We start from the raw sequence: 23569 nt of genomic DNA on the forward strand, positions 1-23569 counted from the left end.
ATGGTAAATGTTCAGTATTACTGTTTCCTCACAAATAGCATAACTAATACGAAAATTTGCGAATCTGAAACAACTTTTTTCAATTTTGTCAATTTACCAAAGCGTGAAAAGATCCCTTAAATATGTCAATTAACTACTATTTGTACTATTATTTGAACAGTGATTACGATTGCAACAAAAAATTCAAAGTATATTGAGAATTTTAATTTTTAACACAGTCACAAATATCAACACACGCTTCTATTTATGTCATTAATAAAACACCTACTGTGTGCCTCGTATAATTATCCCATTTATGCCTAGCGTCCTGAAAAAGGCCTTTGCAAACAGCGTAGACCCAGATGCGGCGTCTCATCAGGGTCTGCGCTGTTTGCTTAAAGGAATTTCTGTAAGACATATTCTAAAAATAGATATAAATTTATTAGACATCCCTAATTTTGGAAATAAATTGATCCAATTTAGAAGAATGGGAGAGTCCACTAGGCATAAATGGGATAAATGCCACGCTGCAAATGGTACGAGGGCCGTCTGTCAATAATTTTCTTCCGATTTAACTCCATCGAAGAGATTTGACTGGTTCCAAGCAAAACTGATATCAAATACCTATGCTGACAAACCACTTGATGATGGTCAGTTAAGATATAAATATTACTTTTCTTGTAAATCATGATTATTGTTATGACTTCAACGAATGTATATAAAGATCGGATCGCGCAGGTCATGCCCTCGGATTAGGAAAGCTGAACAGATCCGGCTTTGTTACAGTACCATCTCACCACAATTGTCTAGCACAGTCAAAGCTCTGACGCTGGTAATGCTAAAAGGTACCGTGGAAGCATGGATAATGCCCTAAACAGTTAATTCAGCAATAACTGCAGTCAAAGAATAGAGAGCGTATTGCAGTACCAAGACGAACAGTGACAGACAGAGGCATTATCAAAAGGTCCCCACTGACTTAAGATGGGATCAAATCCTTAATCCATTTGGTAAATATCATCAGCAGAAAAGTAGACCAAGACGTCCTTTCATATGTTTTGTCAGTAAATTTACTTCAAGTTTCAACATCCAATAACTGACTCGCCTTACATCAACACTTCAAAACATCAAGTGCTTAAGAAATGTACGCGAGTGGATGCACTTTCACAGCGATATACACGGTAATAATATGGCAGTGAGAATGGGAACGCTAGAAGAAAACATTAGAAACAGGACAAAATAGCTATTCTAGAAAACATGAAAATCATCATCAGTGCTTGTTCAGAATTAAACATCCTGATGACGGCTACCATCGCCTGTCCCGACTAGAACAAGTGATCATCTTAAAATTTCGTACAGGGCACAATAGACAAATAAAACACATGTACAAGACGTTCCGCCTTGCGCCATCTCACAAATGCCCCGTGTAGGGAAGCCGACCAAACGACGGAACGTATTCCCCAGAAATGCAGGGACCACTTACACATACGAGAAAATGTATGGCCAAAACCTGTGAGTCTGTAGGACAAGCTGTACGGAATGATGGAGGCTATTTAGAAGACGACAAATTGCATAATTATCTCCAGACTTTAAGAAAAGCGGCGATCGAGAAGAAATGCCTTTTCGTTGAACATTATACTTGTCTGTGTTAAAAGGGCAAACGTAACAAACCTTAAGTCCGGCTGTAGGTGTCGTTTACCGGAATGGGATGTGTGTGCAGGAATGTGGCATTCTGCTTAACTATTTTTGAATACAATTTATGTCAACAATATCATTCTTCGTGTGCTTTTACTGAGCTTTTTCATATTTTAAAACGTGTGGCTAATTTAAATCTCAGGCGTAAGTTGCTGTTTTTTGCTTTATAATTTGGCACATGGTCGACCTTTAACGTCTATTGAATGACTCTATGTTTTACGATCTGTTGAAACCTTGAACTCACTCAATGTTTTACTGTTTTAGTAGTATCTCATGCAAAAACTGCTGCATAAACGCTTAAAAGACTTAATTAAATGAAGTGCTGTTTTCAACCGGTTTGTAAAAAAAATAAACGAACGTTTTATTGATAGATTTAAAATAGATTAATTAATATCATTAATAATCACACTTCAACAGTATAACTAAGTTTTTTGTTCATTCAAGCCCGTTTTACTTGCAGTACAATGAGTTTCTTTATACGCATGTCTCGTGAATACCTATTAACCTATTTATGCCTAGTGGACTCTCCCATCTTTCTAAATTGGATCAATTTATTTCCAAAATTAGGGATGTGTAGTATATTTATTTCTATATTTAGAATATTTCTAAAAGAAATTCCTTTAAGCAAACAGAGCAGACCCTGATGAGACGCCGCATCATGCGGCGTCTCATCTGGGTCTACGCTGTTTCTTAAGGTCTTTTTTTCTAGACGCTAGGATTAAATTGGTGAATTACTACATTACGTATTGCCTGTCGGCGGCATATTAAGACAGTATTCCTTCGCATGTGAACGTATTTCCGCTTGGAAACGACGCCCTTGGACAGATAAAAGAAGCATTGTCTAGTTAACGTCTATAAATATCATGGTATCCGTAAAATGCTTTAACTTTTAATAGCCATCTAGTAAGACCGACTAGCTCAGTTCATAGAGTGCTTGGCTACAAATCAGAAACTCATTGTTAGGTTTATATTTATTTCTAAGACCGTTCTCCCACCTAACATCTGATGCAAGGAGGGCAGTTGTCGCTAACTGGCATGAGTATGTGAACTAAGTACTGGTAAACCGCCAAGCTCAGGAAAAGTGTGAGTTTGGTAATATTCCACCGTAAATTGGCAGAAATATTGTTGAAAACGGAAATACAATACAACAACAAGTAAATTAAGAAAAAACGATTCTGATTATAATATATTTCGGGATATATAAAACGCAATTGAAATTTTAATTCCATTGTATTTCTTATGTGTACGAACTTCTTTCTTGGACGTTATTCAGAATGCAGTTGTTAACAGGATAGTTTTTGTTTCCAGACATTTCAACCATGAACATAATAAGCTTCATCAATTAACACCTTAAAGGTCAAACAAGAATTGTCTTCTTGCATATTATTTCTTATAAATAAAATCGTATAAATGAAGCGCTAAAATGCATAATTGTCATGCACTGGACATTTCTATATCATTTTCGGACTTCAAAGTTTATGTAGCTGTGACCGTTCTCGTCCAAGCTCATTCAGCTACAAGCAGTGTGCGTGTCTTGTAAGTATACAGGCATGAACATATAACAAATGGGTAAACTAGATACATTTAGGTTTTGTAGTATACAATACGTCGATGAAAAAAATACAAAATTGTAAAAGATAATATACAAATGCGTGTACATAATTTTGACTACATTTAAAATGGCTTAAACAATATGTTTATACAGTCTTCATAAAATGTACAGCACAAATACACTTTGGATACTGTCCACTGCTTTGTATAACATCTCGTATAGAAATCTAGTCCTTTTCCTTTCATGTACCGGGCCAGAGAAAACTCACTCCTGTTAACGTATAACACAACGAGATCTTCTCCTTCTGTTTGTATGTTGCCACAAAGTTCTCTGTAAGCGTGTCATCAAACGCGCATATCTGATATCTGCAATGAACAAACAAAGGAGCCGTGCTCTGTGAAACGGATTTTTTTTAAATAAATGTGCGATAAGTGTCGCAGTACGCGCAGGCTAATCTGGGACACTTTCCGCCTGAACTAGATTTTTGCTAAGAAGAGACTGTATGTAAACGAAACAAACCAAAAACGCGGAAAGTTTCGTCCCTGATTAGCCTGTGCGGACTGTACAGGCTAATCAAGGACGACACTTTACGCACATGCATTACAACCCCTTTTCACAGAGCACAGTTCAAATGCTATATGAAATACATAAGGTAAAAGCCACGACATTAAGTGTCGCTTAAAAAAATCATAACTGCAATTGGGTTGCAATGCTAAACCAATCCGTTATATACGATAAAAAATGGCGTGTTTATTTAAAATAGTGTAAACATGCAAGATCTTAGTTTATCTGAAGAGGTAGAGCACCAAAAGCGAACTGAACTACACTAATACGTGGCATTCGGTATGCATCAGCAGTACTGGAAATAATAACAAACTTTGTGTCTTTTATTTAATTTTGATAATATTCGTTATAACGTGCTTTAAATTAATAAGTGACTTACACCGTAAGTTATGAGTCATTATATTCGCTAATATCGTTTAAAGCAACCTTTAAACATTTAAGTGCGTATCGAAAGTGCTTCGAAAATACATTTGCTAGAAAGCAATACAGCATTTGTTATTCGAATGCTACACATAGATCACTTACAATTGCCACGCCGTTTTCACCGTCGCACTTCACGTTGCAGTTCTTTTCGTTGTCCACCTCGTCTTTGGCCGCTTTATAGGCGTCATCTACGGTGAGGTAGATGCTCTCCTTGTGCTTGCCAATCACGTCAGTGACGTCAAAGATGTTCCAAATGTCGTCTGAGATTATATAAATTTTGTTTAAACCAATTTATTCTAGCTCGATTGCATTTAAAGTACTTGCTACTTATTGGAAACTGTATCGAGTCTGTTTTCTGGGCCTAGAATCAGTACGTTGTGTCTATGAGGGAGATCTAAAACAATCGCTCCAATAGTGGGGATAGAACCCGTTACCTCCCGGTCGATAGGCGGACACCATATCAGTGGGGATAGAACCCGTTACCTCCCGGTCGATAGGCGGACACCATATCAGTGGGGATAGAACCCGTTACCTCCCGGTCGATAGGCGGACACCATATCGGGGATAGAACCCGTTACCTCCCGGTCGATAGGCGGACACCATATCGGGGATAGAACCCGTTACCTCCCGGTCGATAGGCGGACACCATATCGGGGATAGAACCCGTTACCTCCCGGTCGATAGGCGGACACCATATCAGTGGGGATAGAACCCGTTACCTCCCGGTCGATAGGCGGACACCATATCAGTGGGGATAGAACCCGTTACCTCCCGGTCGATAGGCGGACACCATATCGGGGATAGAACCCGTTACCTCCCGGTCGATAGGCGGACGCCATATCGGGGATAGAACCCGTTACCTCCCGGTCGATAGGCGGACACCATATCGGGGATAGAACCCGTTACCTCCCGGTCGATAGGCGGACACCATATCAGTGGGGATAGAACCCGTTACCTCCCGTCGATAGGCGGACACCATATTGGGGATAGAACCCGTTACCTCCCGGTCGATAGGCGGACACCATATCGGGGATAGAACCCGTTACCTCCCGGTCGATAGGCGGACACCATATCCATAACACCACGGCGACCCCAATTTATAGATAATAGAAATGAATCGCGCTCTGAGAAAACGGCGTTTAATGCATTTGTGTAAAGTGAAAAATGTTCGGGACAATTTACTAACATGATATTAAGGAAGAGGTACAATTTAATGAAATCCATTTGAAGAAATTATACAACGAATATAAGTCAAACTATGACGATTGCATACACAAATACTTGTTCAAAGATAAATGTTTTATTTTGTACATAGTTTGCACGATTATGTTGTGTTAAATATAATGTGTTATTATATTACATGTTTATGATGCATTAATACATATTTATTGATGTGCAAATTTCATTTCACAGGCAATTGGTCTAGTATGTTTATTCATATTAGCATTAGCTTTGTTTACTCACCAGAGATGTTAGCAATCCATACTTTCACGTCCACGCTAGCATACTCTTGAATAATCTGTTGAACATTAACGAAAATAATTATGTTGAATCTAAAACAATTTTATTTTATTTTGAATTTTAAAACACATAATTCGGCAACGCATTCAATGCTGACAAAAACTCTGCTAACCAGTTTCGCAATATCAAGAGTAAACACAAACGGTAACAAATGCAGTTTTGTAAGATGCACAATTAGGTATAAAATCACGATTTTGTACGTTCCTGATAAGGGATATCAGGAACGTACAAAATCGTGATTTTATTATGTATAATAATACATTGTATAAGTGATATTTCGGATGATGCAGTCAGTAATAATATGATTTCTTCATGAGATATAACCCACGAGATATATCACTTTGTATTATTACGTAACAGATTTATACAAGCATTAAAACGAGTTTGTTGTCTTACCTTCCGTTTATATTTAACCCATTTATGCCTAGCGTCTAGAAAAAAGGCCTTGGCCAACAGGCTAGACCCTGATGAGACGCCGCATGATGCGGCGTCTCATCTGGGTCTGCGCTGTTTCCCTTAAGGAATTTCCGTAAGAAATATTCTAAATATAGAAATAAATATACTAGACACCCCTAATTATGGAAATAAATGGATCCAATTTAGAAGGATGGGAGAATCCACTAGACATAAATGGGTTCAAATGTTAATTTCCTAAATATATCTGCACAAATCATATTGCTGCACCAAAAAAGAAGACGAGATAACAGTACGTACATTTTTGAGGACCTTGCAACCGACAGAATCGACGAAAGCGACAGCGGATAAGTCGAGGATGATGTGAGAGAGTGGGTACTTGAACTCCATTGTGGGGATTTCCTTGGGGTCCGCAATTGGAAAGGCGTGGTCTACCGTAATTTTACTCTCCGAGTGGGACAGTGGTAACGCTGAATTGCCGTTGACATGAGTTGAACTCTGGAATACCCAAAATTATATTTTAAAAAGAGTGAACGATTACTTAAAAGGTACGTTTTTTACCAACGATTTCGCAAACAATACCAACACCATCAATAAATAAAAATCGCTCAAATGTGATTTAATATCATAAAACGAAGCGAACATATCAAATAAGCGCTTTGTTACATTGTACGATTGTTCTTGGATATATTTGCGGAAACGTTTTATGATTATTGCTACGCTTTGGTTTATAACAGTGTTGATTCCGTCAAAAAGTTCAGTTTCGCATAATGTCAATAGCACACAAATATTAAAGAAGAAATTGATTGTAAAACATAGGTTACGATCCGCGTACCATAATTAAGTTTCTACGTTATTTAAGATCAAACCTATGGAAAGCCAAAGGGGACCCCCGCTAAAATACATATACTTATATAGTAAATATCGGGATTGTCATTTTTCGCGGAACTTTCACTTTCCGCGAAAAACCAATGCTAGCATGGCCATAAAACAGTACATACAAATCGAAATCTAAAAAGCGCGGAACTTTAATATATTTTCCGTCGGAGCAATTATTTTTCAACCCTGTAGAAAAAGCGGGCTCAATTAATCGCGCGGAACCTTATTTATCTACTCTGTACAAATAGTAGTGTTTAAAATCGCGCGGAGATTGTAGAATGCTATTTTAAGGTTTCTATTAAAGAGAGAAAATCCAGTAAATACCAGATCCAAAAAGCGCGGAAGACAAATATCGTCCGCGAAAATTAAGCATTGAATTACTGTACAAATCTCGGGTTGTTAGGTGTTAGAATCCCTAGTTACCCGAAAAATTTGATTGGATCCGATACTTAGAAATAACCAATCAGATACTTTGTAACAAATGCAACACAATCAGTGCGTTCAGTAAGTATAACGTTTCAAGATGGCGGAGCGAATTTCATGGTTATAGTTTCTACTCGATGGATTCGCAGATAATTCGGAAATAGATCAGATTGGGATCAATAACTTTATTGCATACGATCATTTACATGTATTACCAGGTTTTTATTTGTACTTTTTAATATTGTGTAAAACTATCCGATAATATGCATAATGTTGACAATTGTTAATTAAATGAGCCGCGTTCTGAGAAAACTGGGCTTAATGCATGTGCGTAAAGTGTCATCGCAGATTAGCCTGTGCAGTCCGCACATGCTAATCAGGGATTACACTTTCCGCTTTTATGGTATTTTTAATTTCAAGGAAGTCCCTCCTTACCGAAAATCAAGTTTATGTGGAAAGTGTTGTCCCTGATTAGCCTGTGCGAACTGCACAGGCTAATCTGGGATGACACTTTACGCACATGCACTAAGCCCAGTTTTCTCCGAATGCGACTGAAATAATAACTTATTGTAATGTAATGTACTTGTGTCTTGTATTCGTTCAGTTGAACGTCAATATATTAATACATTTATTTTTGTTTTCAACCTATTAATTAAAATAAGGAATTAAGGTATTGTTTTTAATCCGTTTTTAGTTTCGTTATAGCTGACCTAGATTAAAACATTTCGTCATAAATTAATAAATAAAATTATTAATAAATTTATGTTTTAATATAATTTATATATAAATTTTGTAGGTGTGTGTTGCCAGTAATGGTTGAAGATATGCCAAACAAATTGTGCCTCTCTATACAGACAGATTTCAGGTCTCAATTTCAACTTCAAAGGTCAACATATCACTGATATCAGGTTTGTCAGCTATTGGTTTGTATTATTCTTATCCACATTGCAGCAAGAATAACTGGATAACTTAACTTTTCAATAGCTATTACTTATAATTTTAATTAATCATGTTTCTAAATCATCCACTAAATGCGGCTAATTCTCCACTTGAAAGTGTTGTATGTTGGAAGTTTTTTGTGACAAAAACTTGGAGTAGATCTATTTTACTCCCAAACTTCCTTTAAGAAAGTGCAGCTGCTGTAGTGATGGAAAATCTACTTCTTTAAAATATTTATAAGTGAATAGACCCTTTTCACAATAAGCAAATAGCGTGTAGTCAAATGATTTGCAGAATTCGAGAATGAGGCTTAATGTGTAGAGATTTCTAATAGTGCGTCGCAATATCGCTCTGCTTTTGATCATTCAGCGATTTAATGATATTGCCAACACAAGTTGACTTCGTCAGAATCAGCCGTTGATTACTTAATATATACTTTCCATTTTAAGTGCCAATATATGAAATACATTTTCTTGATTAAAGTACTTGTTTGTATTCAATTTTTTTGCACAAATTCTGACACTCCAAGTATGGCTTTCAATTCTTAGTGTGTGTAAATTGACAGTCTAACACTTATTGGATTATCTGACACTCTTTGTTTGCGCATTATTTGGGCGATCAATCAATTATTTTGTTTATTGATAGATCTTGCGTTTAAATGCCCCTGTATTCACCACAAACCCATAACCTCGTTATGATCAGATACTGTGCAGACAAATACTAAATAACAACGTGATGTCATAATCCACAGGTTGCAGATATCTGGTCATTTAACACAATTAATGACACCTCCATGTGACCATGCCTTCTCGTGGTTGTAGCATTGCGTAGCTGTTTTTTGGAATAATTTAACGCCAAATTCTCAATTGTTGCTTTCATTGAACATAAAAGATATTGTCAACATTGAAAGTCATCTGTCCAAACAGATTGTCAGAAACTAAATACTTTATAGATATTAGCCAGTTTTATCATAATTATAAAGTGCTTTATACCTATATATTTTAAATATAAACATTAGTGTCATTTTCTTCTATTTTATAGGACTTTGTCTTATGCTTGATTCAACTCTTACATGTTCTATGATTTATGAAATAGTTCACACACTAATACATCCATACCTTTGAGAATTGTAGTCTTATAATACTTTGTATTGTATACTGCTAATTTATGACTTCGATTTGTGCAATAATCGATGTTTAGTCTTCAGACCACATTTACTCTGATGCTTATGGGTAACTCGTATTTTTATGCCCCCGGTAGGGTGGCATATAGCAGTTGAACTGTCAGTCAGTCAGTATGTCAGTCTGTCCGTCCGACCGAAAAAAACCTTTAACGTTGGCCATTACTTTTGCAATATTGAAGATAGCAACTTGATATTTGGCATGCATGTGTATCTCATAAAGCTGCACATTTTGAGTGGTGGAAGTTCAAGGTCAAGGTCATCCTTCAAGGTCAAAGGTCAAAAAAAAAAAAACTTTTTTTTTTAAGCAGCGCAGTAGGGGGGCATTGTGTTTCTGATGAACACATCTCGTGTTATTTATAAAGATTAAATATAATTTATTAATATACACTAATAGTATTAAATATTATGTCCTTGAATTATTATTTAGGTATTATAATTTTTATATAAGAATTACTTATTAATTTATTGACTTAACACAGCATGACATGTGATGGTTGTCTGTATGCATATGTTTGACTTAATTGTAACCAGTGTCAGTTCGCATTAAAATCTTGATATTCAACGCAATTTGCATAGCAAAAGAAAATGCTGTTACACGTTCAGCCTCGTTCTGCAATTCGACGCGTCAGGTGATATGATTGATATCTTAAAATAGTATCGGTGTTCATATTGTGAAACTGGTCTATTATTCGATTATGATTAATTTGATGAATCAAGTTAATTTTTGTTAAATGTCTGTTTAAATATTAAGAAATTTATTTTATAACAATAAAGTAATATATAGGGAATTGAGTTACCTACACATTCTTTTAAAAGAAATTTGAGTTGTAAATGTATACTTCATTTATTATGCCCCCCTTCGAAGAAGAGGGGGTATATTGCTTTGCACATGTTGGTCTGTCTGTCTGTCGGTCGGTCCGTCCACCAGGTGGTTTACGGATGATAACGCTTGGGGCTGGGATCATGAAACTTCATAGGTACATTGATCATGACTCGCAAATGACCCCTATTGATTTTGAGGTCACTAGGTCAAAGGTCAAGGTCACAGTGATCCTAAATAGTAAAATGGTTTCCGGATGAGAACTCAAGAATGCTTAGGCCTAGGATCATGAAACTTCGTAGGTAGATTGATAATGGCTGGCAGATGACCCCTAATGATTTTCAGGTCACTAGGTCAAAGGTCAAGGTCACAGTGATCCGAAATAGTAAAATGGTTTCCCGATGAGAACTCAAGAACGCTTAGGCCTAGGATCATGAAACTTTGTAGGTAGATTGATAATGGCTGGCAGATGACCCCTATTGATTTTCAGGTCACTAGGTCAAAGGTCAAGGTCACAGTGACAAAAAACATATTCACACAATGGCTGTCACTACAACGGAGAACCCATATGGGGGGCATGCATGTTTTACAAACAGCCCTTGTTTTGTAGGAATTCTGTGAAACTGTGGCACCATGTATGGTACGTGAGCGCACAATGTCTGTTGGAAAAAGGATATTGGAATAAGCAAAGGTAAATTTTATGTGAAGGAGGCTTGACAATTGCAAATATGGTTAGTTTTTTTGTAAGGCTCGCAGAAAGTGGCCCTAGCCTTCATATGTAAATAAAAAGCCAAAGGAGTATTAATGAAAAATCGTGTAATCAAGTGTGCAATCTGTTACATTTTATTTATTAGCTCATCTATTTTTTTGAAAAAAAATTATGAGCTATTGTCATCACCTTGGCGTCGGCGTCCGGTTAAATTTTGTGTTTAGGTCCACTTTTCTCATAAAGTATCAAGTATAAAACTTAGTACATTTACTTACTACCATGAGGGGACTGGGCAGGCAAAGTTAGATAACTCTGGCGTGCATTTTGACATAATTATGTGCCCTTTTTATACTTAGAAAAGTGAAAATTTGGTTAAGTTTTGTGTTTAGGTCCATTTTAATCCTTTAGTATCATAGCTATTGCTTTCATACTTGCAACACTTACTATCATAAAGGGACTGTGCAGACAAAGTTATGTAACTCTGACTGGCATTTTGAAAGTATTATGTGCCCTTTTTATTATTAGAAAATTGACACTTTGGTTAAGTTTTGTGTTTTGGTCCACTTTACTCCTAAAGTATCATAGATATTGCTTTCATACTTGGAACACTCGCAAATTATCATAAGGGGACAGTACAGGACAAGTTGAATAACTCTGGTTGTCATTTTGACAGAATTATGGTCCTTTTCTTACTTAGTAACTTTGAATATATGGTTAAATTTTGTGTTTTGATCTACTTTACTTCTCAAGTATCAAGGCTATTGCTTTCAAACTTCAAATACTGTCATGCTATCATAAGTTACTGTAGCTGGCAAGTTGAATTTTACCTTGACCTTTGAATGACCATGACTCTCAAGGTGAAATTATTAAATTTTGCTAAAATTTCCATTACTTCTTTACAAGCGTTACAAAGCAACTCTTATCTGACATACCACAATAGACTCCACCCAAACCATCCCCCACGCCCCCCCCCCCAAAAGAAAAAAGTACTTTTTTTTCATTTTGAAAGATCATCTAATAAATGACCAAACCCTCACACTATACCCCCCGCCCATTTTATTTAAACATGGCTAAAAAACACAAATATTTATTGTTATCATTTTTTCATTTTTGAAAGATAGTGTTATAAATGACCACACCACCACACTATACACCCTTCTCCACCCCACCTCTCCCTCCTTTGTGATTGAAGTATTGAGATAGGTCCCTTCAACTTAAAAAAAAAATGATGAGAGGTCTGAACCCGCAGGGCGGTGCTCTTGTTAACAATCAAATGAGACATAACTTAGAAGCTTCACTTCATTTACTTTGTCAGGCTGGCGTAGTGGATATGGTGTTCACCTAGTGATGGGAACATTTTGGGTTCAACCCTGTTTATTAGTGGTCTCTTTATCTTCATATATACAAAGTACTGATTACTCCCAGAAAACGGACTCTAGAATTTCTTAATAAGCCTAAAGCTTTAAATGCAATCAAGCATAATTAATATGGCTTAACTCTAGCATGAATTATACTTTTGTATTTCAGGGACTCAACATTACACAGTTATTTCAACATGTAGAGTCTTGTCAGCAATGATGGAGCAGTACATCAGATTTCCAGAATCTCGTCATGAGCTGAAGATCATTGCCTATGGATTTCATGAATGATGTAGAATGATTGGACTGTTGATGGAACCCACAGTGCATGTCCTGCTTCAACATCTGAGCATAGGTCCTTGTTTATCAGCAGTTTAGTTCTTCAAGCAGTCTGTGACAGTAACTTGAAATGTTTGGACATATGACCTGGTTGGCCAAGTTCTGTGCATGATGCCCATTTAAAGGGATCTTTTCACGCTTTGGTAAATTGACAAAATTGAAAAAAGTTGTTTCAGATTCGTAAGTTTTCGTTTTAGTTATGATATTTGTGAGGAAACAGTAATACTGAACATTAACCATGCTCTAATATAGCCATTATATGCATCTTTTGACGATTTTAAAACCTAAAAATTATAAAGCGTTGCAACGCGAAACGATTGAATAATTTGGAGAGTTCTGTTTTTGTCGTTAAATTTTGTGAAACTACGAAGATTGCTTATATAAGGTATAAAATAAATCAAGAATGTGTACTCGGCGGAATAGCTCAGTAGGCTAAAGCGTTTTTACTTCAGGACTCTGGCAGGACTACAGGGGTGACTGGTTCGAAACCTGCTCCAGGCAATGTTCTTTTCCTTTTTTTAATTTTTTTCTTGATTTTTTTCTGGAGCTTTTATGATCCAATGTTTACATTTATCAATATAAAGCGTTTAATGAATAAGTTAAAAAAATGCCAAAATCTGTGAAAAGGCCCCTTTAAATAGGAACGGCCCAGTGGCGCATTAAATGGACATTTTTTGAATGTTCTTGAGGATTCAGCTTACCGCCTGACAAGAAATCTTGCTTTTTGTTCCGTATCGAGGCCATGGACATTTGTATCATTTGCAAAAGATACTGCAATATTTGTGCCTTTGTTCATGCTTTATAGTCGATTAACAATTGGAAGCCATAACCTGTTTTATAGGATGGTGTTAGTGGGACAATGAATTTTGTAAAGATTTAAAGACTGGAAAAGATAATTAAAAGTCAAAAGAGTTCTGCTATTGTTAAGCATGCTTTATTGATTTGTAATGTTAGAAAGATAGCATTATTAACAGAATAAAATGTCCATACTTTGAATATTCTACTGTTTTCAGCAACATTTAATTTGATATAGTACAAAATGCTGCATCATGTTATATCATGATCTGTTTTGTGAACAATGACCTTTCAATGTATATTTAATAATGTGTCAATGGGTGTTACACGCATAAGCCCTAATATTAGCCCAAAAAGGAATTGCTTAGGAGTTTTGCAACCTTCTAGAGAAAAATACTTCTCAGAAACAATTGCATTTTGGAAAGTCTATGGCTAGTAAAATTTGGATTCCTTTTGGATACCCAAGGTTACCAATTTATGTTTAATGAATTTGCAATAAAAAGCTTAATCAAAAACAAAATGAGACATTTAACCCTGTTCCACTCAAAAACGCACTAAGACACATTCGAGAATAAATTTAATTTAAGACCTTTCTTACTATATTAAAGTTTTAAAGGCTTTGTTTCCAACCCATGGATACTGATGAGCAGCAAACAGCATAAAACCTGAACAGATTGTGAGTTACTTGCAGGCTGTTCTGGTTTTATGATGTTTGCATTTAGAAAATTTAAAATTTCCTCAGAGCAGGAAAAGGTTAATAATAACACAACAGCAATTATACTTAAGTTATTTTAAGACTTCATACTTATGCAAGTAACTTGCAACTGTCTAACCAAAATCGGAGATGGTGGATGGCAAAATTAATGGCTGTGCACCTTGAATTATCTATTCATACTCAAACAATATAATGTTGATCTACAGTATCTTGTACAGCATGCATCTAATACTACAGCCAAATTTGCTTACAAATAATATTACAAGAAACACAAGTCATTAAAGACTTAACTTTATTGCATCAACCATTTAGCAGGAATAAAATATAAAGAGAAAAATTATGGCAATTTTTTCATCTGAACATACAAGTCTTGATATACAATCCCATTGCATATAAAAACGACAGTTTACTATTTCTCCGTTCTATATGTCAGCATTAAGACAAGATGGTATTCACTGTGCAATAAAACACAAGCAATCATATTACAATTGCTTTTAATTATATGAACTGTACCTTCACTAACATTCAAGAATTTTAATATAAATACATGATGAAAGATGAGCTTTTTATGTCCCCCACTATAGTAGTGAGGGACATATTGTTTTTGCCCTGTCTGTTGGTCTGTTGGTTGGTTGGTTGGTTTGCGCCAACTTTAACATTTGCAATAACTTTTGCAATATTGAAGATAGCAACTTGATATTTGGCATGCATATGTATCTCATGGAGCTGCACATTTTGAGTGGTGAAAGGTCAAGGTCATCCTTGAAGGTCAAATATATGGGTCAAAATCGCTCATTTAATGTACACTTTTGCAGTATTTCAATATTCAAGATAGCAACTTGATATTTGGCATGCATGTGTATCTCATAGAGCTGCACATTTTGAGTGGTGAAAGGTCAAGGTCATCCTTCAAGGTCAGATGTCAAATATATGTGGCCAAAATCGCTCATTTTATGAGTACTTTTTCAATATTGAAGATAGCAACTTGATATTTGGCATGCATGTGTATCTGATGGAGCTGCACATTTTGAGTGGTGAAAGGTCAAGGTCATCCTTCAAGGTCAGAGGTCAAATATATGTGGCCCAAATTGCTAATTTTATGAATACTTTTGCAATATTGAAGATAGCAACTTGATATTTGGCATGCATGTGTATCTCATGGAGCTGCACATTTTTAGTGGTGAAAGGTCAAGGTCAAGGTCATCCTTCAAGGTCAAATATATGGGTCAAAATTGCTCATGTAATGTCACTTCTGCAATATTGAAGCTAGCAATTTTATATTTGAAATGCATGTGTATCTCATGGAGCTGCACATTTTGAGTGGTGAAGGGTCAAGGTTAAGGTCATTCTACAAGGTCAAACGTCATATAGGGGGACATTGTGTTTCACAAACACATCTTGTTCTTGTTTTAAAATAACTTGATACTTTGCAATGACCAAACAATACAACTCAACATACAAATTATCCAACAAAATATATTTTAATGACACAATATTTTTATTCAACAATAGGAATAGCTTAAGGTTGTAACATATTACACTAAAGTCACAGTGTCAATCTAAGCAAAGAGTAGAATCATAAAGAGATGTCCACAACGGATGATGTGCAAGCTGGCTCTGACTCAGATTTCCACATCAGTTGATGTGCAAGCTGGTTATTACAAGGATGTGAACATCCGATGACGTGCAAGCTCTAAGACAGATATCCACAACAGAGATTGTCCTTGCTGGCTCTGACTAATGTCCACAAGTAAATAACATGCAAGCTATCTCTGACTGATGTCCTAAACATATGACGTGCAAGCTGGCTCTAACACAGATGTCCACAACAGATTACGTGCAAGCTAGCACTTACACGGATGTCCACAACAGAGGATGTGCAAGCTGGCTCTAACACTGATGTCCAAAAGAGATGACGTGCAAGCTGGCTCTTACACGGATGTTCACAACAGATGACGTGCAAGCTAGCACTAACACCGATGTCCACAATAGAGGACGTGCAAGCTGGCTCTAACACGGATGTCCACAACAGATGACGTGCAAGCTGGCTCTGACTCGGTTGTCCACAACAGATGTCAGATGGGCAAGCTGGTTCTGCTCCAGATATGTACACAGAAGATGATGTTCAAGTTGGGAACACTGCTACAGCTATAAAATACAAAAACCATGTTTCATACTATCATATTATTTTACTACATGTATTTCTTCTACAATACAGGACATTATACTTATTATTTGCATTCTGCTATTAATATCTGAAGGTTTACCAGATGCTTTGTGTGAAGATAGTTCATAACAGAAATTAGCCGAAAAACACTTTTTAGACATAATGTGCATTCTGCTTTAAGAAATATAGCTCAGAATTCACTGGTTGAATCAAAATTTTTGGACTAAATTGGCGTGGCATGCAGACAAAATGTTAAGTTTTGAAAATGTGTCGTATCTGGTGTGAATCTTGAGTTATTTAATTTGGTCAGTATATCAGATGTGTACACCTGTTATATGTTAACTGTAAGAGTTTAGAATGTCTTGACAGTCATTGTGTTTGTAATACATTGTTATCTTTCAGATTTGTGTGACAGTTAAATATAATAATCAATAATCTTGTTCTGCATGCCGGTCAAATTGTTCCGTGGTAAACACCTACCCATTGTGGTCAACTCGTACCTGTTTTTTAGTCAACTTGTACCTACCCAAACAATTTTTATTTTCCTCTTGATGTTTCAACTTAAATTATCTAAGCATTGCTCACGCAAGTTGTCTGCTGCAGATATGTATAAGCAGCGAAAGTGTTGATGAAAATTGACACTTGTGGTTGATGTCTTTCAAGAATTTTACAATTGTGACAAAATAAGACAAATGAAACAAGTTGAATAGTTTGAATGAAGAACGAGTTGACAACAAGAGCACCACATAACGGATGCCACGCTCTGCTACAGGTGCTTGTCAGATTTTTTTTTTTAGAGGTCACAATGACCTTGACCTAGTGACCCCAAAATGGGTGTGGCGTGTAGAACAAATCAACATGCATCTACATATGAAGTTTCAAAGTTGTAGGTGGAAGCACTTTATTTTAGAGCCAATGTTAAAGTTTTATAGTAGAGGTCACAGTGACCTTGACCTTTGACCTAATGACCCAAAAATGGGTGTGGCGTGTAGAACTCATCAAGGTGCATCTACATATGAAGTTTCAAAGTTGTAGGTGGAAGCACTTTGATTTTAGAGCCTATGTTAAAGTTTTATATTAGAGGTCACAGTGACTTTGACCTAGTGATCCAAAAATGGGTGTGGCGTGTAGAACTCATCAAGGTGCATCTACATATGAAATTTCAAAGTTGTAGGAGGAGCACTTTGATTTTAGAGCCAATGCTAAGGTTTTAGCACGACGCCTACGGCGGACGACGAGCTGGCTATGACAATACCTCGGGTTTTCTCCGAAAACGCCGAGCTAAAAATGGGTACGAGTTGACCAAGGTACGAGTTGCCTTTGGGATGAATTGCCTGTAAAGCCTTGTTCTTTTTCTTTTTAATTGAAGATGTATACGGCGCTGGACTAGAGTATACGACTGCCATAACAATAACTTGGCTCTCTACTAACTGAGCTTAAGGGAAGATGTTTCTTACACACAAACACTATACATTGTATTTCATTATTTGCCGACATATGATTATGACGTGTTTTTGCGGGTGTTTATGTTTAATCAGAGACGTTTGCATATAGACAAACCGTGAAAACAACACTCGATACTCTTGAGCTGTTTTAATTGCATTAAAATTCATGTATGTTAAATACTAACCTCATTGCTAATGTCATCAAAATTGATCACTCTTTCGCCCTTAAAATTTTTTGTGTTAATGTGAAACAACCGTCATCATGATGACTGCATGAATGCTGGATAAGACGCGAGTTTTGATAGGTTCTTTCTAGGTGTCGGAACCAATCAAATTTTATCGCGTAACCACATAGCAACCCGAATTTCGTGCAGTAATTCAATGCTATTGAAAATCGCGCGGAGTAATTATTAGTCATTAGCAACCCGCAATTTACATAGCAACCCGAGATTTGTACAGTTATTCAATGCTTAATTTTCGCGGAAGATATTTGTGTTCCGCGCTTTGTGGATAAGGTCCGCGCGATTTTATACACTACTATTTGTACAGAGTAGATAATATTTAGGTTCCGCGCGATTATTTGAGCCCGCATTCTCTCCAGGGTTGAAAGATAATTGTTCCGACGGAAAATATATGAAAGTTTCGCGCTTTTTAGATTTCGATTTGTATGTAGTATTTTATGGCTATGCTGGCCTCGGTTTTTCGCGGAAAGTGAAAGTTCCGCGAAAAATGAAAATCCCGATATTTACTATATAAGTATAAGTATTTTAGCGGGGGTCCCCTTTGGCTTTCCATACAAACCGACTAAGTCAGTCACGTGTGTTTGTTGGAGATTGTGCGTGTCTTATGAACACTAATTGATTTCCAACTGAACTACGAAGCATGTTTATCTTTTACAGAGTGAGTAATCACGTGAAAGTCAAGATGGCGACGTCAACGCCAGGACAGTTATTTTTCGCCGTTTTATACCTTTTATTACTTTAATTAATTTTTTAATGACGCTCACTTTCCAGCCATATAAGTAAAAAGGGGATAAGCGTTTATTTTTTTCGGTTAATATATAGACTTTACTCTCCGCGAATTTTCTAAGTGAAATTGTAATTAGGTCATCCCGCTAATAAATTTCGCAGCGAGTAAAGTCGAGATATAGAGCGAATTTTTATACGAAATAAACGCCAGTGACTTTCTTGCTGATATGGCTGGAAAGTGAGCGGCATTGAAACATTGAATACAAGTAATAAAGGGTATAAAACGGCGACAAATACCTGCCTCGGCATGGACGTCGCCATCTTGGCTATCACGTGATTACCCCCTCTGTTTTACAAAACTCTAATTCAGATTATTTTCAAATAGGTATTGAAAACTTATTCCGGTTTGATAGTCGCAGGCGATTTATGTTTTTATATATGTATAAAAAAGAAGTTCCTATAGCCATGTTACATTCATTATTTGATGATTTCATATATTGGTGAATGTATCAGGTACTTACGTTAAGGCTGGCTTTGCTTGTCATGTTTGCCCGCCGGATGTGTTTTCGGAGAGCTTCTGGCTTTATGGTAGCTAGACGGTACACTTCGCTAGCGAACAGGTCGCCATTGGCGTAGTAGATCGGGCAGTGGTAGCCGACGACCTTGATTGTGCTGTGCACAATGGTCTTTGGACAATCAACAAAGACAATGTGCATGGATAGGAAATAAGCACGGGGACAGTTGATATACATAACAGGGTATACGTTATGTAAATCCCTAGAAACCTGCTTATTGGTATTGCAATAAATATGGAACATTGACAAAGAACATTTCTGGAAGTATACATGTTTTGTAACTGTGAAACATACACATATAACATGGGTGTCGTCGATTATATGAAGTGTAGACAAGAAATATCGACATGGCGAAGCCAATTCAAGACAAATTTCGTAAGAAAGGTTTAAAGCAAACAAGATACTACTCTTTGTGGCGGAGAGTAGACAATGACCATGTAATTAATGTGTTTACATTCAATTATAATATGAAGTGTATCAATACCTGAATGTAGTACTTTGGATCTTTGAAGATCTTTTCGTCTGACACTTTTGCAAGATGTGTAGGTTTAGCTCTGGGAAATCAAACACAAAAAAGAATTTAAAATCGTGTTGTTGTTTTTAAAATATGTGTGCCCCAGGATCACAAACTTAGTCCTAATTTACGGGTTATTCAAAGAGATAATATTGTTAATTCTAAGGTATTTACCGTGAAGTCGTGCATCTAATATTTCGGGACATTTTATACATCTGGAAACAATATTGACGTGAACAAATAGATTTGTTCAAATCGCTTACACTTGTGTCCTTAACACCACTGTGAAGAAGGAAAACACTATTCCGATGAGGAGTCCAAAGTCAACGTGAAGTAGCGTGGTAAAGACAAAAGTCACCACCCAGATAAACTGGAAGAAAATGCATTTAAATATTAAAAATAAAAGATTAAACGTTCTTCTCTTAGCGTGCACGAAGGTCGTTGAAAGCATCCATTAACCTAGGTTAAACGGCAAAAAAAAACATCAAGAACAAAGAACAAAATAATCTAAAGTACTGTGGAACAGCTTGGAGGCAAGGTAAATCTCAAAGTTGTCAAATCAATCAAATAAATGCGCCTTTTTAAAACCCATTTACACAAAAAATGCTTACATACTATTATGGTGGCATCGGAACAAAAGTTAAAATGTAAAAGCACAATATTAGCAATGTTAAATCTGAATGATTGAGAAGCAAATAGAAACCTTAAAGGAGACAGCTTTTTAAATTCCAAGATATAATTGTATTCCTTTGTGTCCCGTACTTACGCAGTCATACTTCGATGTTTTCCAGACGTTTGGAATTTCAAAGAGTTGAAAAATCAGACCTTTCAAGGCAACGATAATGATCGCTGAGAGCGCGCACTAAAACATAAGCAAGGGTAAAACATAACAAATACGAGGACTGTTTGTTTGAAAACGTATACGTTGTGTTATATACATATTGATAAAACACACGATGAGACTTAGCAACAATACATATGGGCCGTGTTCTGTGAAAATGGGGCGTAAGGAATGTGCATAAAGTATCGTCCCAGATAAGCCTGTGCAGTCCGCACAGGCTAATCAGGGACGACACTTTCCGCCTTAACTTGATTTTCGGTAAGGAGGGACTTTCTTGAAACCAAAAATACCATAAAAGCGGAATGTGTCGTCCCTGATTAGCCTGTGTGGACTTCACAGGCTAATCTGGGACGACATTTTGCGCACATGCATTATACCCATTTTTTCTCAGAACGCGGCTCATTTAATCAAATGAAACATAAACATGTCTTATTTAAGCATGTATAATTACGTTAAACATAGGCTAGATCAACACTGGTAATAGTAAGACGGATAATTTATATTAAGAATAACTTTCCAAAGCTATCAATGATTTTTCAATAGCATTTCAAACGAATACTTACGCTGGGCAATGATTTGAACAATGGTCCGAGCCAAAGAATGACAATCAACACCATCCCTGCTGAGAAAAGGCTAGCAACCTAAATCGAATATAAAGGTTCAAATAATGATTATGATTAGCAAGCATATACGTTTTTTGTTGCAGCACATTAAAAAATGTATTTTATAAATTGCATATTGTTACTAGATATTTATTTTTAAAATGTGTTTGTTGTGATGACACGTTAAATTGTGAAATTTAATATTGGGTATATTTTTTGTAATATTGGTCAAGTATAAGGCAGAAAAAACATACCCACCAAAACAGATGAATTAATATACGTCATGTGGAGTAACGGACAATAAAATTGTAAGCAAATACAACGCAGCCCTCCATCATTATTACCTGAGTTTTACCACCCGCTGATTCTTGTACGGAGCTTCTTGACACGGAGGCCGCGAATGGATAACACGAGAAAAACGATCCGAATATGTTACCAATACCATACGCCATCAACTCCTGAAAAATAGGTTGATTATACAACAATCTTAGCAAAGATTAGAATTTAAAAAAAAAATAACAAGAGGAAAATAATTGTTATACACGCATATGCGAAATAATGTCAAAACGCCCTCTTATTACATGTATTACGTACCTGATTTGAGTCGATTGTGTATTTGTTCTTCTTGGCCATGATGGCGGCTAGGGAGACGGACTGAGCGAATGAAATAATGGCAATGATGAACACATCGGTAATGTACTTGTCCGGGCTCACAAAGGTAGGAAATGAAGGCTGTGGTAAGCTGAAAATTAATAAGATTACAAAACAATTAAAAATTAATAAGATGACAAAACAATTAAATGGTTGTTGTTGTTTTTTCTTTATGACAGTGTTGTCTTTTGCGAATTGCGCGATTGAATATGTACATCAAGCTGTGAACTTGGTAATGTATTATTATGTCGATGTTTTCTGCTTCTGCAAGTGGTACTTCGGATATTTTTATATTCATCTCACGTAGAAAGTGACAACTTCTAAAAAGGTCATATATTGTTAAAAAGAGAAATAATGTATGTATGTTAATTATTGCAAGAACGATTTTTAGTTTATAAAATACGTTTTACCCATCTTACTTGGGATGTCTTGTTAGCCCGTTAGACGATTAAATAACGTTTTATTAATGCTAATGTGCATGCAGGATAATTGTTTTTAAAAAGTCAGCAAATCATCCCCAAAAAAGGAAGTGATAAATACACATTTTTTCTTAACTTACCCTCGAGGTATATCGCCTACTATTTTAACACCGTACGTTTTGTAGAAATTCCCATAATGAGTCGCAAGTGTGGCGCCAACGACCTGAAAGAAACACGACGCTGACAGTTTCTTGTACAATAGATTGTCATGACATTGGCATGTACCCGGTTCATACCTTATTGTTGCAATACATTTACATATGAACGCTTATATGGTGTAAGTTTCGAACCTCCTTTTAATTAATACAGTAAGTGTGATAGTATGTAAATGTTTACGTACGTTATGTAATAAAATGGCATTTACATATAAAACAGGTGTGATTTCGTTGTTAACCTCTTATGAGAATACTATATTATTGTTATTTGTCCATAAAATAAGTCGTATTCTCTTGTGAAAATCATCGTGTATCAAAAACAAGCAATAACATTCGAGATCATGGGTGATTTAAAGTAAAACTTGGACAATCTTAAGAATGCGCGTCGTTTAATGTTGGAATTGACATTGTATTAGTGTACATCGAATTTTATTGCGTAGAGACTGTATTCAGTTTCATTTAATTTGCAAATGGAGCCATCATGACATCAGTAGCAGGTTTAAGCAGCACGTGTATGCAAAATTAGACAAGAACATGTAAACAAGGTGATGCCAAAAACTAGTCGAGATAGTTAGATACGAGCATAGAGACTGTATTCAGTTTCATTGAATTTGTTAACGGGGTCGTCATGACATCAGAAGCACGTGTAAGCAGCACGTGTATGAAAATTAGACAAGTACATGTAAAGTAGGTGATGCTTAAAAAGTAGTCTAGTTAGTGTTATACGACATCCGTATGCAAATGTAATTCACTGATATACAAAGCAATTAAGCAAATGCATTTGACACTATGTTGAAAACCTTGTTACAACGAGCAAAAAAGATATACTCGACAAACATGACTAAAACTTATTAAAAGAAAATTGAC

The 23569-nt window shown here is 36.2% G+C and overlaps 1 protein-coding gene and 1 long non-coding RNA gene across 5 annotated transcripts in view; one reads left to right on the forward strand and one right to left on the reverse strand.

Moving 5' to 3' along the window:
• Positions 1-2999: 2999 nt before the first annotated feature.
• The window catches only part of LOC127870880 (prestin-like), a 36070-nt gene continuing 15500 nt past the window's right edge, over positions 3000-23569 (reverse strand). For both annotated transcript variants that reach the window (XM_052413468.1, XM_052413459.1), the window contains 12 exons: positions 22628-22710; positions 22012-22159; positions 21762-21875; positions 21379-21456; positions 20741-20836; positions 20238-20344; positions 19945-20014; positions 19407-19571; positions 6446-6643; positions 5675-5729; positions 4313-4470; positions 3000-3588 (listed from right to left, as the gene is read on the reverse strand). In XM_052413468.1, coding sequence (XP_052269428.1) covers positions 3568-3588; positions 4313-4470; positions 5675-5729; positions 6446-6643; positions 19407-19571; positions 19945-20014; positions 20238-20344; positions 20741-20836; positions 21379-21456; positions 21762-21875; positions 22012-22159; positions 22628-22710 — 1293 coding nt within the window. In that variant the 3' untranslated portion in view covers positions 3000-3567. The remainder of the gene's footprint in view (positions 3589-4312; positions 4471-5674; positions 5730-6445; positions 6644-19406; positions 19572-19944; positions 20015-20237; positions 20345-20740; positions 20837-21378; positions 21457-21761; positions 21876-22011; positions 22160-22627; positions 22711-23569) is intronic.
• Positions 7377-12913, forward strand: LOC127870898 (uncharacterized). Of its 3 annotated transcripts, none has more exons than XR_008044973.1 (4): positions 7377-7528; positions 8244-8355; positions 11000-11080; positions 12626-12913. It is a non-coding gene; the product is annotated as an uncharacterized LOC127870898 (long non-coding RNA). The 3 variants fall into 3 exon arrangements; XR_008044990.1 differs by lacking the exon at positions 7377-7528 and adding an exon at positions 7534-7655; XR_008044982.1 differs by lacking the exon at positions 7377-7528 and adding an exon at positions 7540-7665.

This window comes from Dreissena polymorpha, chromosome 1, assembly GCF_020536995.1.
Source record: "Dreissena polymorpha isolate Duluth1 chromosome 1, UMN_Dpol_1.0, whole genome shotgun sequence".
Classification (NCBI taxonomy): domain Eukaryota; kingdom Metazoa; phylum Mollusca; class Bivalvia; order Myida; family Dreissenidae; genus Dreissena; species Dreissena polymorpha.